General features: G+C 39.8%; 2 protein-coding genes across 3 annotated transcripts; both read right to left on the bottom strand.

The window, feature by feature from the left end:
• Positions 1 to 1,914: 1,914 nt before the first annotated feature.
• LOC308385221 (uncharacterized protein) lies at positions 1,915 to 5,041 on the bottom strand. 2 transcript variants are annotated; one of them, XM_080864028.1, is made up of 4 exons: positions 3,336 to 5,041; positions 2,879 to 3,037; positions 2,744 to 2,800; positions 1,915 to 2,314 (listed from the first exon to the last, which is right to left on the bottom strand). In XM_080864028.1, the coding sequence occupies exons 1-4, from the start codon at positions 4,996 to 4,998 to the stop codon at positions 2,067 to 2,069; spliced, it is 2,127 nt and encodes a 708-aa protein (XP_080720154.1). In that variant the 5' UTR covers positions 4,999 to 5,041; the 3' UTR covers positions 1,915 to 2,066. The 2 variants fall into 2 exon arrangements, with proteins under 2 accessions (XP_080720154.1, XP_080720155.1); XM_080864029.1 differs by having other exon boundaries at positions 2,744 to 2,797.
• Positions 5,030 to 11,379, bottom strand: LOC308383982 (uncharacterized protein; the record flags this gene model as incomplete). The annotated part of the gene is made up of 8 exons (XM_080862267.1): positions 10,688 to 11,379; positions 10,442 to 10,604; positions 10,136 to 10,328; positions 7,480 to 7,581; positions 7,159 to 7,264; positions 5,400 to 5,470; positions 5,124 to 5,298; positions 5,030 to 5,046 (listed from the first exon to the last, which is right to left on the bottom strand). Exons 1-8 carry the CDS (start codon positions 10,788 to 10,790, stop codon positions 5,030 to 5,032), a joined length of 930 nt encoding a protein of 309 aa, XP_080718393.1. The 5' UTR covers positions 10,791 to 11,379.
• Between the last annotated feature and the right edge of the window lie 2,362 nt (positions 11,380 to 13,741).

The raw sequence follows: 13,741 nt of genomic DNA, 5'->3' as shown, positions 1-13,741 counted from the left end.
CATTTCTTTTTTTAATTGCCCTCAGTGCCTTTGACCTGAGAAGTGAGTAATCAGTTTCCTCCACCGTGTGTTTGCTCCACATCCAAGTCATCTTCATTGTTATTATGCTAATCCAGTTGATGGATGCTGGTCTTCCAGGTGTTGTTCAATAAATTAGATTCATACAACAGAGTGATGTTGCAGTTTAGCTAACACCTTTGGGTGTTGCCAATAACAGTATTTTTCTGAGGTTACGCAGAACTTTTGCAACTTTATACTTAGGGGAACATGCAGATATTTAAATATTAAAAAAAAAACCCAATATTTAAAAGAAAGAACAAGTGCAGCAGGCACTTTGAGTCCATGTCAGAGCTCAGTATATCACTTTCCCTTTTGCTCTTGAAACAGAGAGACATTGTGTTATACAGACTCAACAGCCTGCAGGCAAGTTCACTAAAAAAAAGGTAAACATTTCAAGTTACACCTTCATGCCAGGATAGCTCACATGCCTTGTGGCATTTAGTGTTTTTTGTTCTTTCGTTTTTTCATTTCCTTTTTAACTTCTAAATTCTTGCCAGGTTGAGTTTGAGAGAAAACAGCTGAAGTATCCATTACAGACTGGTCTCAAATTTAGGACTGAGAGGAATATTTTTGGATGTGATTTTATAAAATCATGTTGCCAATAAATACATGCACAGTAAGACTGTATTCTTACTGTGCAAGTAAAAATATGTTGGAAAAAATACAAACGTATAAAGGTTTTTGGCATGAGGCACCAGCACGAGGATGTGAATCAGCAACCACTTGCAAAACTGAAAACAACTTAAATGTAAGTCAAAACATATGGGAGAAAGAGGGGGATGGGTGGTGGTTAAGGAGGTAGAGCAGATCATCTACTAACTGAAAGTTGGTGTTTTGATCCCTGGCTGCTCCTGTCTATAAAGTATCCGCGAGCAAGATACTTCACGCCGAGATAAGTACTGTTCAGACTTAAGAGACAAAGTGCTTGTGTGAATGGGTGTGTGAGCCATGTTGTTAGATTTGTATTGTTGATTGTCATTTATACTTAGAAATATTTACTCATATATGGTTAGAGTTTTATAATCAATGTCATGTTGGTAGAGGTTTGATCCTTAGTAGTCTCTGGAGACTGTGTGCCTCCCAGAGCACTTTGGCATGCATACAGAACTTAAGGTCAGAGGAGAGGTTATATCTGCTCTTACTGATTTATGGTATAGGAGGACACCTACTCTATATCTGGTTAAGTATAAGAGCCTTTTGTTTAGATGGACTGCTAGACTCCTGGCACCAGCTTTGGGGGGGCTTCACAGGTTCACGTTCTGACACACACACACACACGGGTCTATGTGGTATGGAGGGACTATACTACGTCAATCCGCCCGGTGGTGGTTTAAGTGGACTACCATTTTCAAAGGACTTAGAGCCAAGGGAGCGAGGTTAAAGTGTTCGAAAAAATCTGAAAAAAATTTGGGTCACTTCAGACCTCATACACTCCCTATAGAAGTCTAGATACACTGATACACATCAACCAGACTATTGTGTTTTCTGGAGACATTGTCCACTTGACAACAATGTGTTTTATGAGGTCCAAAAAAAACAATATTGGGTCTTTAAAGGGACAATGATGTAATATTTAAATAGCTCATCATTACCATGAATACACATCTGACAGGACACAGGATTACTGGAACATCATTTTATTAGTGTTCTTGGATCTGAACATTAATTTTAACCATAAATAAAAAAAGAAATCTATGGACAAAAATGCCCACGCTTCCCACAGAAATATAAAAATATAGAAAACAGAAAAATTAAAAACATTTAAAATGAATTTTAATAGTCTAAAGGTAAATATTAAGGGGAGAAAATATGCATTTATAATTTTTTATTTTAAATATAACCTGTCAAAAAAAAAAAACCCTAAATAAATTAAATGTAAAAATTATGAAATACAAACTACTTCTGTAATTAACAAGAACTTTTTTTTTCTTTAAACAGAACATCAGTGTTAACAACAATTGGCAATCTGACCAAGATGTAAAACCACATCTGGCTAAACAGTTATTTTAGTTCATTTTTTTCTGCCTTTTTGCAGTTAATCCTCTGTTTCTTACAAAATCTCGTATGTTTTGAACTGTTCTTCCTGCCAACACCGGATCTTCTACCAATTTGCAATGACTGCATTCATTTTTGGTGGCTAGTTTCCCTTCGTTTATGTGGTCTTTAAAATGCCTCATCACTGCAGCAACCTCAGCCTTGGACCACATGTTTTTGGGAGCTCTTCGGGAATTGTGGGATTGAGCAGCATTTTTCTCTGGAAGATATATAAAGTAGTAGTAGTTAAAACAAACAAAAAACCAAACAAAAAAAACAAAAAACATTTGGTGGTTAAAAGAATGGATGCTACCCTGTACCAACTTCTGAAATGTGTTGCTACCATCAATATCAAAACGAGCTAAAATTCTCTTTGAAAATTTATCAAATTTCTAAAATGAGACATTTAGTGTTCCGCTGTGAATAAAAGACTGAATAAAAAGTTGAATAAAAATCTCTTGATGCATGCTCAATCATCCAGGTAAGTAAATCCCAAAACGTTGATTCTGTTAATCTGGACGTAGCGTTTTCAGTGGGAGAAACATTTTGTCACTCATCCAAGTGACTTTTTGCCACCACTCTGCAGTTTGCCATATGTTGCAAAGTGATGAAACAATAATAAGCTTAGAGAACCAACTGCACCCCTTACCTTCAGAGGGAGCAGCAGTCTCACTTGCTGCAGGCATTGTGAGTGGTCCTTCATCTGCTGATTACACAATTTGATTAAGTTTTAATATTTGTAACAAACATTTTATCCACAGAAACCAAGCTAGTGGTAACTTACCACAATCTACAGTGTCTTGGAGCTGCGCTGTGTTTGTGGAATCAGCTACTGCATGTACAGGCTCACTGGTGCCACATGCCAACATTGTGAGTGCTGTGTCATCATCATCTGATTCACTCTCACTGTCCTTTGTTTCAGCATCACTTAATGCAATTTCATCTGAGAAATTGTGGGAAAAACCCCCCAAAAAACCAAACACAAACCCCCCAAAAACCTCACATTAACAACGAGATATGACAAAATACAGAACAAATACTGGAAATTATAGTACATAGTTTTACTATTTAAGGCCACCACTCTGCAGTTTGCCAAATGTTGCAAAGTGATGAAACAATAGACTTCAAGAACCTTAAATCATGGACATTTAACAGAATGGTCTGTGCTTTTAGGTTTTAATTCTGTTGATAAAGCATAATATTCAACTACTGCCCTAATATTTGCTCCTTTCAATACAAACCTTCTATTTTGATCTCATCCAGTGATTTCCCCTGGATCTGGGAAAGTTGTCCTTTTTCCAGTGTTAAAAGCAGTTTGGAAATCTTGGCCAGCTGTGTTGTGGGAACTGGTAATCTGTAGAATTCGCGGTGAACGCGGATATCATGACCCAGGAAATCTGCAACCTGATCAAGTTCGTTGTTTTTCAAATTAAGGACTTGTGAGAGTGTGGCAACATGTTTTCTGAGCTGTGTCGATCTTAGATACTCAGGCTGCTTTGCTCCACACTGGTGTGCATGAACACGCAAGGAGTCCATTCCTCTGTAATGACTCATTGATCGGGGTCTTGCAAAGAGGTAGATATTAGTGGCACAAATACCACAGTCAGGCCTCCTACTAACCAGTAGTGACAGAGCATCCAGCATGCTTGGTGTTAGCAGAACTGGAACATTTCTGTCCCTTTTTCCCATTATTTCTATTCTACAGAAATAGTTACAGAGTCTCTGTTCCATTTCTGAGAGCCCCATGGCAACATCTGTGTGGAGTGCTGTTTTGTCTCTTTCAAGAAAACTTTTGAGGCGCATCTTTGAAACCTCTCCAGAACGTCTTCGGTTGAACACAATGATTTGTGAGAGTGTAACTTGTGCAAGTTGGGCATAATTCTGAGCTGTGGCTTCGTTCTCCAAGCTGCAAAAGGCACTTTCTGCAGATTTTTGAAGGTAGTGATGGAGAATCTGAACATCTTCTGTAAAGGGCAATGTTGATGGCTTGTTAAACTTTGCCTCACTCAATGTGTTCAAGGCACGGTGAGACACCATCTCAGACCATTTGGAGACATACAACTTCTTGAACGCATCAGTGGACTTGATTAGGGCTTCATCCTCTGTCATGAGGGCACGACAATGGATAATGTCAGACATTTTATGCAGTGTATGTCCCAGTTTCAGCGCAAGGCTTGGAGTTTTGTATGACAGTGTCTCTTCATCAAAACCTGAAACTTTCTTTACTGCTTGCACAACTCTCTGGAAATTAGCAGGCTTAATAGCTTCTTCCATGTTATGCACTGAGAATTCTGTGCGCAGACACAACAACAAACGTCCCGCTTCACGAAGCTTCTGTCGTATATAATCATACTTTGTAGGGTCTTGTCCATGTTTATTGTAGAGGGACTGGGCAAACTGAATAACAGTAAAGTCATTTCGCACAGCTGAGGCAATCTCATCTTGTTTCATAACAGCAAGAACCTTCCAGACTCCACTTGACACCTGCGGATAACACTGAAACTCCAGAGTTAAAGCCAGGCCGAGTACTTTGGTTCTTCCAGGTTCTTTATCCGTGTCATCTTTTGGTTTGTTAGGACATCTGCGGACATGTCTCCAAAGATCCTTGCGAACATACATCCCTTGACAATAAAAGCAATGAGCAAACTTTCCCTCTACTGCTTTAATCTTGGGTCTTCTCTTCACTTTCAGTGGTCCCACTCCACCATGCAAAACTGCAGCATTATGCTTAAAATTTCCCTTATTTCTCAATTTCTCTAACAGACTTTTACGCTCGTTTGAGTCTCTAGGCAGGGAAAATGCATGCACAACATCAGGAGCCGTTTTGTGCGTTTTCAGGTGGCGGGAAATTTTAGCTTGTGGTTTGCCACAAAAATAGCAGTAATTTCTTTTACTTAAAGTCATTTTTTCTGATTCAGTTTCGCAAAGCTCACTTTTATCTTGTGGCTTGTCCTTTGTCAAGTTGTAGATTAAATTCGTTGAATCTGATTGTTCATGCGCTTTGGAGATGTCATCTTGGCATAGCAGACCTTTTGATGTGCTTGGCAATAATGAGATGTCTTCATCTGAATCTTCATCATATGACTCTGAATCTGGCACATATTCTTCTGATATGCTGTGGTTGCCATCATCATCGCTTGATATTTGATCCAGAACTGAATGTGGCAATCCATCCTCCCCTGAATATTCAGAAATTTCTTCTTTCTGGAATGTAAGAACAAAAGTTTTTTTAATTGATCAATACTTTAGACAGGTAAAAAATAAACTGAAAAAAAAGTCAAGCCAAATATGAATGGGATACACACCTGTGTTGACTGGTGGCAATTCTGATTTGCCAATTTTGCAAGGCAAGATTTGTGCCAGACCCCTAAACAAACTGAAACACATTTTGATAGACTTAATTTAGCTTTGCAGTTCTATTTAAGTGAAGTAGTTTTTTGTCAAAGCATTGCAGTAATGTCAAATGCTGAAAAAAAAAAAAAAAAAAAAACTTCACATTAAGGATATTTTAATGACTACACATACACTGCTAATCCCCCTCCCCCCCCCCAAAAAAGGACATCCCAGATGTGAATGAAGGAATTATTCTTATTAAATACTTTGTTCTTTAGGTAGTTGAGTGGCATGAAAGTGTGTAGTTGAATGTGTGTGGCCTCCAGATGCCTGTACGACTTCCCTACAATGCCTGGGCATGCTCGGGATGAGGTGGCGGATGGTCTCCTGAAGGATCTCCTCCAAGACCTGGACTAAAGCATCTGCCAACCCCTGGACAGTTTGTGGTGGATGGAGTGAGACATGATGTCCCAGATGTGCTCAATTGGATTCAGGTCTGGGGAACAGGCGGGCCAGTCCATAGCATCAATGCCTTTGTCATGGAGGAACTGCTGACATACTCCAGCCACATGAGGCCCAGTGTCGTCTCGCATTAGGTGGACCCCAGGGCCAAATGCACCAGCATGTGGTCTCACAAAGGGTCCGAGGACCTCATCTTGTTACCCAATGACAGTCAGGCTCTCTGGCAGGCACAGAAATGCCACCCCTCACCATTACTGACCCACTGCCAATATGATCATGCTGGAGGATGTTGCAGGCAGCAGAACGTTCCCCACGGCATCTCCAGACTGTCACGTGCTCAGTTTGAACCTCCTTTCAGCTGTGAGGAGCATAGGGTGCCCGTGCTGAAGTTGCCAAACTTTGTGTTTTCTGGCAAATGCCAAACATCCTGCATGGTGTTGGACTGCAAGATCAATCCCCACCTGTGGATGCTGGACCCTCAAGCCACCCTCATGAAGTCAGTTTCTGACCATTTGAGCAGACAGATGCACATTTGTGGCCTGTTTGAGGTCATTTTGCAGGGCTCCTCTTGTTCCTCCTTGCACAAAGGTGGAGGTAGCGGTCCTGCTGCTGGGTTGTTGCCCTCCTATGGCCTACTCCACATCCAGGTAGCACCTCCATGCTCTGGACACTACACTAACAGACACAGCAAACCTTCTTGCCACAGCTCACATTGATGTGCTACGCTAGATGAGCTGCACTACCTGAGCCCCTTGTGTGGGTTGTAGACTGTCTCATGCTACCACTAAAATGAAATCACCGCCAGCATTCAAAAGTGACCATAACATCAGCCAGAAAGCATAGGTGCTGAGAAGTGGTCTGTGGTCACCACCTGCAGAACCAGTCCTTTATTATGGTGAATTGACTATAATTTCCACTTGTTGTCTACTCTATTTGCAAAACAGCATGTGAAACTGGTTGTCAGTGTTACTTCCTAAGTGAACAGTTTGATTTCACAGAAGTGTGACTGACTTGGAGTAACATCGCATTGTTTAAGTGTTCCCTTTATTATTTTGAGCAGTTTATGTTATGGAATGGGGAATTGAGGACAATCCCAAGTATACCATTTTTACAAGGTCCCGCACCAATGAGGTAATACTGAATTTCTTTAATTAGACGTGACCACCCATTAATTAAAAAGGGAGCAGTGTTCATTTCAGCTAGTCTTAACTTGTTGAACTCTATTAATGCTTTTTACTATACACTGTACCTATTCACTAAATGTCTCACCTTTGCACTTATAGCCAAGCCACTTGAGGGAGGAAACCGGTCCCACACACTGAATGCACTTGTCCAAAGATGATATTGTTGTGCACACCAGACGATGATTGTGACACTGTTAGCAAAATATTGCAACATTTATTTGTTTTGGACAGTTGGAAAGGTGTGTTTTCAATTCAGTTGCAGATATCAACTAATAAACTTCGTCCATGTAAATCACATCACACCCAGGTGACTGCCAAACACACACACACACACACACAGCATCCATAAAGAATGATGATAGATTAAATTATTAGTTCATTAAGTGGTACACTGGATTATATTTACCCTTTCAGGCTCTGGATGTTTCAGGTCCAGATCATTGTTTGGAAAGCTGTTTGGTTGCGGCTTTAGGCAGCTCACAGTCTTCTGAATCTGGCTGGTCTCAGTCTTCGTGTGTAACAGATAGAGAATGAAGACAAAAGAACAGTAATCTGACAGTTACTAAAAATGCATCACTCAAGAGGATGAATAGACCATTTCACTATCGGCAAATAGCGTAAGGTACACATCGTGCATGAGAAACATTCATTAAAATCTGTCCTAGGTCAATGTTACCTCTTCATAATCTTGCACTGAAGAAGAATGCATGGCTTCTGAGCCTTGCTGAGGCATTTCTTCATCAAGATCCTGCAACAAAGAAAAGATGGCACAAAGATTAGACCAAGTGCTCTTCTTGCAACTGTACTGGGCAGGCCTGTGCTTCTGTTTTTAATTTGCATGTGTGTGTGTGTGTGTGTGTGTGGGGGGGGCCTTTCCACTCAAGAAATGTTTTCTTCTGAAAAAAAATACTGGCTACAATAATTAACAACTGATTCCTTTGCAATCATCCATCCTCTTCCACTTATCCTTATCAGGATTGTGGGGTAGCAGTTTTGGGGCCTATACCAGCTACCATAGGGCAGTACAACCTGGACAGATCACCAGTCTAACATGGAAGGACAAGCATTTGCATTCACACCAAAGGGCAGTTTTGAATCACCAGTTAACCTAACCCCATAAGCTACATCTTTGGACTGTGGGAAGAAGCCAGAGTACACAGCCAGAGAGAGCCCATGCACTAAAGCAGTAAAAAGTGCCTAAAACAAGTTAAGAAGTTGTATAGTACTGTCTGTCTTAATGTTCAAGCCTGAGTTTCAAAAAATTTCAACATAGAAACAAAGCACATGCAGTCAGTTCTGCATGCTGTAGGTCAAACTGTCAAGACATACGAGAAGACCCCTCCTAAAACCAGAGTGATGTCACCATGAAGCAAACTTTGACGGAGTCCCCCAATAACAGTGTGGTCCTCCTAAGTCACATTTGGGTGGTTAACACACACACACACACACACACACACACACACACTCAGATGTTATCCAGACTTGCACTTTGAAACAATGAAAAGGACCTACAAGCCACGGTCCATGTAAATCACATCACACCCAGGTGACTGCCAAACACACACACACACAGCATCCATAAAGAATGATGATAGATTAAATTATTAGTTCATTAAGTGGTACACTGGATTATATTTACCCTTTCAGGCTCTGGATGTTTCAGGTCCAGATCATTGTTTGGAAAGCTGTTTGGTTGCGGCTTTAGGCAGCTCACAGTCTTCTGAATCTGGCTGGTCTCCGTCTTCGTGTGTAACAGATAGAAAATGAATATACAGTGCATTTTTGAAGAGGCTTTTGAAACATTAAATAAACTGTATGAGAAAGATAAGTTTCAAGCTATTGTCTTTAAAATATTCACTGTCATGTATAGAGAATTTAAGGCCCTATGATTAAGAGACAAATAGTCAGTGTGATTTCTTTATTTTTTAAGCCATTGCTAAAGGAGTAAAACAATCACCTGTAGCAGCAACGAACTGTCACTAGGGCCCATTTATCTTCGAGGGACAAAATTTAAAATGAATCTAACTAAAGAGGCTACACAGCAAAATCTCCAGTGTTAAATTAACACTAGAGAGTGTCTATATGGGTCCACACAACACTGTTGAGTGTTGAATTAACACTTTTGACAGTGTTATATGTTTAAAAGTAACCTAGTCAGTTTTGAAGATTAACAAAGACTAACACTGAGCAGTGCTGATTTTCTAACACTGGAATATTTCTAACATTTTGAGTTATTTTCCAGTGTTAGAAAATCAGCACTGCTCAGTGTTAGCCATTGTTAATCTTCAAAACTGACTAGGTTACTTTTAAACATATAACACTGTCAAAAGTGTTAATTTAACACTCAACAGTGTTGTATTTAACACTCAGAGGTGTGGACCCTTATAGACACTCTCCAGTGTTAATTTAACACTGGAGATTTTGCTGTGTAGAATCACATTAAACATCAATCACTGTTAAAATTTAGAAACCGAAAGCCATTTTTTATTTCTGCATACCTGCTGATATTTTTTTAGTGCTTTTAGAGGGCTTTGATGTGGCAGCCATCACAATTGCCTGTTTTCCATTAGTACCTACCCCTGTTTTTCCAGTAGGTTATAGTACCATGTAGTTTTTCAGTAACTACTGCACCAAGGTTCCAAGTGATCCAAAGTGATCAGAAAATTTGACATAGACTGAATGCCACCAGGTGGCTGGTCAATGGTGTCACTCGATAAGTTATGAGTGCGCCTCCTTCGTGAAAATCCAAGCCATCATTTTTGAAACTCTGAAATGTTTGAAATAGCGACCAAAATTAACAGCGTGATCCCTGAATTGAACACTAAAGTATAGACTGAGCAGCAGGCATTTTGTCACCTTGACGTCCATGCTTGCTGTGGCATTTATATCACTGGATGCTCGGCTGCATTGCTATAGTTACCCCAGGCACAGTAGGTGATACTCAATTTCAGTGAAAAACTAGATGCCCTAAGTCACGTTAAGCCAATTTGAGTAGGTACAAATGTAAAAATGGCTTAGGGTATGCAATTTATCAGTTCCAAAAAGTACAATTGTAGAAATACCTTGCATCTCCAGAGCCAATCCGAGTCACCATAATTATAGTCTATTTCTTCACCTGGACTTATGTCTCTGCTTGCAAATAAGCATAGATGGGGCTTTCCATTGATATTTAATATTTTCATCTTAGCACTTGGACTGATGTGGTTGTCGTTGACAAGTCTGCCTAATGACCCATCTTCTTGAGATGCATCCACACTGTGGGGTTAGGCAAAAAAGTATTAGCTTAACTAGTTAGGAAGCTTTTTTTTCATAAATCAAAAGCAATGTGTAATTTAATCTTAATCAAACTACACTGATATAATACGCACCACCAGAGTTTTCCATCAAACTTGAATTCAAACATGAACACCTTCAGGCTGTCATGATAAACTCTGTGTCTCCGCTCACATTCTTCTTTTGTTATGAGTTTACCTCTGTATTCCAAAAGAAAGTCTCCTTTTTGGAATGGAACAGTCGTGAAAATGCCCCGACCTGAATTGCAGAGGCATACCAAGTGAGTGACAAAAGACAAAGTGACAAACTCCAAATCTAATCCAAACTAAAGACCAACTTACCTTTGAAGGCATTTATGTAGTGGATATCAAGTCCCAGTTTGTCCCTTCCAGCAGAAACATGACAGACTGCATCCTCCCGTGGAGGAATGCGTCTCCTTCGCATGTTCTCCTGTACGTTTTGATTGGCTGTATTACCAAAGCATATAAAGTATTACGATTATCGTCATCATTGTCATCATCATCAGTAGTAGCAGAACTAGCAGTAGTGTAGTTTACAGCATAAACACAGCTGACTTATTCATAGTGCTAATTTATGCCTTCTTTTAAAATGTTAAAGGCCTAGTACTCAAAATGGCGACATGTGACATTTCTGTAATGGCGACTGCAGAGAGTGATACAAGTACTGAGAAAGCTTAGGCATCAAAACTGTAAGAAGTTTTTTCTTCAGGCATATAAATAAATACACGACTAAATACACTTATACCCTTGCTTTTATTTTAGGGCTGTCAGCAGAATGGACAGACATTGGACAAACTGCCCGAAATTAGCTAACAGCGACATCAGGGATTTTGACTCAGACTGCGCTGGTTTAATTGTTAATCGCGTTAGTCGCGATGTCGGCATTAACACGTTTAAGCCACAATAATGCTTTAACACCGAGTAAATCCTAACACGGGTTAGCCCGCTTTATCGCGTTGACGCGGTTAGTCGTCAGCCCTATTTTATTTACTCAATGACAAACGCTGGGGCCGTTTTACTAACAGACTCACTAACAGTCCATAAAGCATAAATTAAACCAGTTTAATATAGGCCTGTGCACCTATAATTTCATATAGTATTAAAGTCATGGTGCATTTTACATTAAAAAAGGCTTACCTTTGTGTTTTTAATCCGTCTTCGTATTGCCGTCGACATACACTTGTTAAAGGGCACGCGCGCGAAAGTTGTGGCGCCGTTTCCTGTAGGTACCGCCTATATATATAGCCTACCAATCACAATGACTTCCGGCCGTGTGTATTGAAAATGTGTATTAAATTGCAGTACCTACACACATCCACTCTAACTCGAAACGTCGCTGTGCAATACACTGGAATACACAAAAATCAGGTGAGGGGTATAGGTGGACTTTTAAGAAAATCAGAAAATCTTTTAATTATAGTTTAATAAATGAATTTACACTACAGTTTAAGCAAATACAGGTCAAAAGATAAATAATGACCTCATAAGAAGTAGAAAAAATTATTATTTAGACACTTAAAAATGCATTTACAAGTCATGTTTTAGGGGGACACATGAATACACAGCAAAAAGTCGAAATGTCCCCGGAGCCCAGGTACAGCGCAGGTCAAATGTCAATCCATACCACATAGACGCACTCACACACACACACACACACACACACACACACACACACACACACACACACACACACACACACACACACACACACACAGAGATACTTACACAACGCACAGGCAAGGTACTCTTTGTTTGTATGTAGACGTCATATGTTAATGAACCTATGTATATTCATGTAACCTCAATAAAAGATCAGTGTTACGGGGGAGCAGACGAGGGCGAGTGGGGTCAAGCGAAGGAACGGCGCTTGTCGTGGTTCTCTCCCTCATATATGGTTAACACAAAGAACTTTGCCTACTTGGTGTTCAATGCTTTTGCTGTGTAGTTGAATTGTCTTGAACGTTCCAGCGAATAGGTTTAAGCTACAAACCTATCACATGTTATACTCAGTTAGAGTAGAAAAGCAGTATATAATAAGTGGTCCATATATCATTTAGTTATGGAAGTCATGTTGCCAGGAAACGGGACGTGAAATTGCTGTCAGAAGAGCATGAAAGTGCTCAGACAGCAGCTACCTACTTTTGTAAGATGATTGGCTACGTATCACTGAGTAGTTAAAGCAGAGCAGAACTTGCAAGACTTGAACACAACATACAGAAAAACACTGAATATGATACACTACCTTGATTATTAATTGTGCTGCTGCTGTTCATAACTGCAGAACTCAGAGTGCAAAGTTTAGATCAATTTTACAAGGGAAAAGTGCGGCATATACCATGTCTATTACCTATAGTTTCCTTCCTTTAGAAGGCATAAATGAAACTGGATTCACAGATTCATTTTGCTGGAGTATTTCAAAATATCTTAACTTCTTGCCTGGAGACATCAATAACACAACTATAATTGCATGATGTAGATCATTTGGATTTGTTATTCAATTTACCAGCTCACTTACTGCCAGATACATGAATAAAGATGTAAACAGACTTGTACACATACCTACAGTATTGTATTCTACCTTTGCATGTTAGCATGATGAAACATAGCTCAATCAGATCTAATGGGTTTATGCCAGCATTCATCAAGACTGAAGGAGGGCGATAGACAACATAGTTTAACAGCGGAGATAATTGCACATTTTCAGACTATCTCTCCAGGATACATCGATCTTGGTTTGACAAAAGGTCAATAAACACAGTGTTTTTGGTGGGTAATGCTGAATGTAAGTGGAACATGAGTACCCAACAGGGAAGCTTTTAATTCCAAGTTAAATGGCATTTTCAGTTCTGCTTGAATCCTAGATCCATCTAATACAATCCAACAGTCATTTATTTTTGAATCAATAACTACACTCCTGTGCATCCATCATGGTTTTTTTTAATGAACATCAAAAATGATCAATATGTCCCACTGCACATGTTGGCTGTTGCACAGTTGTATTGGGAGTTCTACTCACTTTTATGTGCCATATAATCAGTGTTGGGAAGGTTAGTTTTAAAATGTATTCCATTACAGATTACAGAATACATGCCCCAAAATGTAGTCTGTAACGTATTCCGTTACGTTACTCAATGAGAGTAACATATTCTGAATACTTTGGATTACTTAATATATTATCATGCTGTTTACAACTACGTGAATGTACTATTGCTGTGATTTATTACTGTTACTGACCGCGGCTCCGAACCGTAGTAAAGGGACCTCTGGCTAATACGTCGGGTTCTGTGTCAGGCTCGTAGCCAAAAAATAGCTTTACTTTGTTGTGTGGGTCAACTTTGCTTGCGAGAGACAAAGAGAGGCGTTGAAAGACTGCTC

Source organism: Rhamphochromis sp. 'chilingali' (genome assembly GCF_963969265.1).
Source record: "Rhamphochromis sp. 'chilingali' genome assembly, chromosome: 17".
Lineage (NCBI taxonomy): Eukaryota > Metazoa > Chordata > Actinopteri > Cichliformes > Cichlidae > Rhamphochromis > Rhamphochromis sp. 'chilingali'.
Note: the sequence above shows the minus strand (reverse complement) of the source record. Positions and strands in the feature narration are given on the sequence as shown.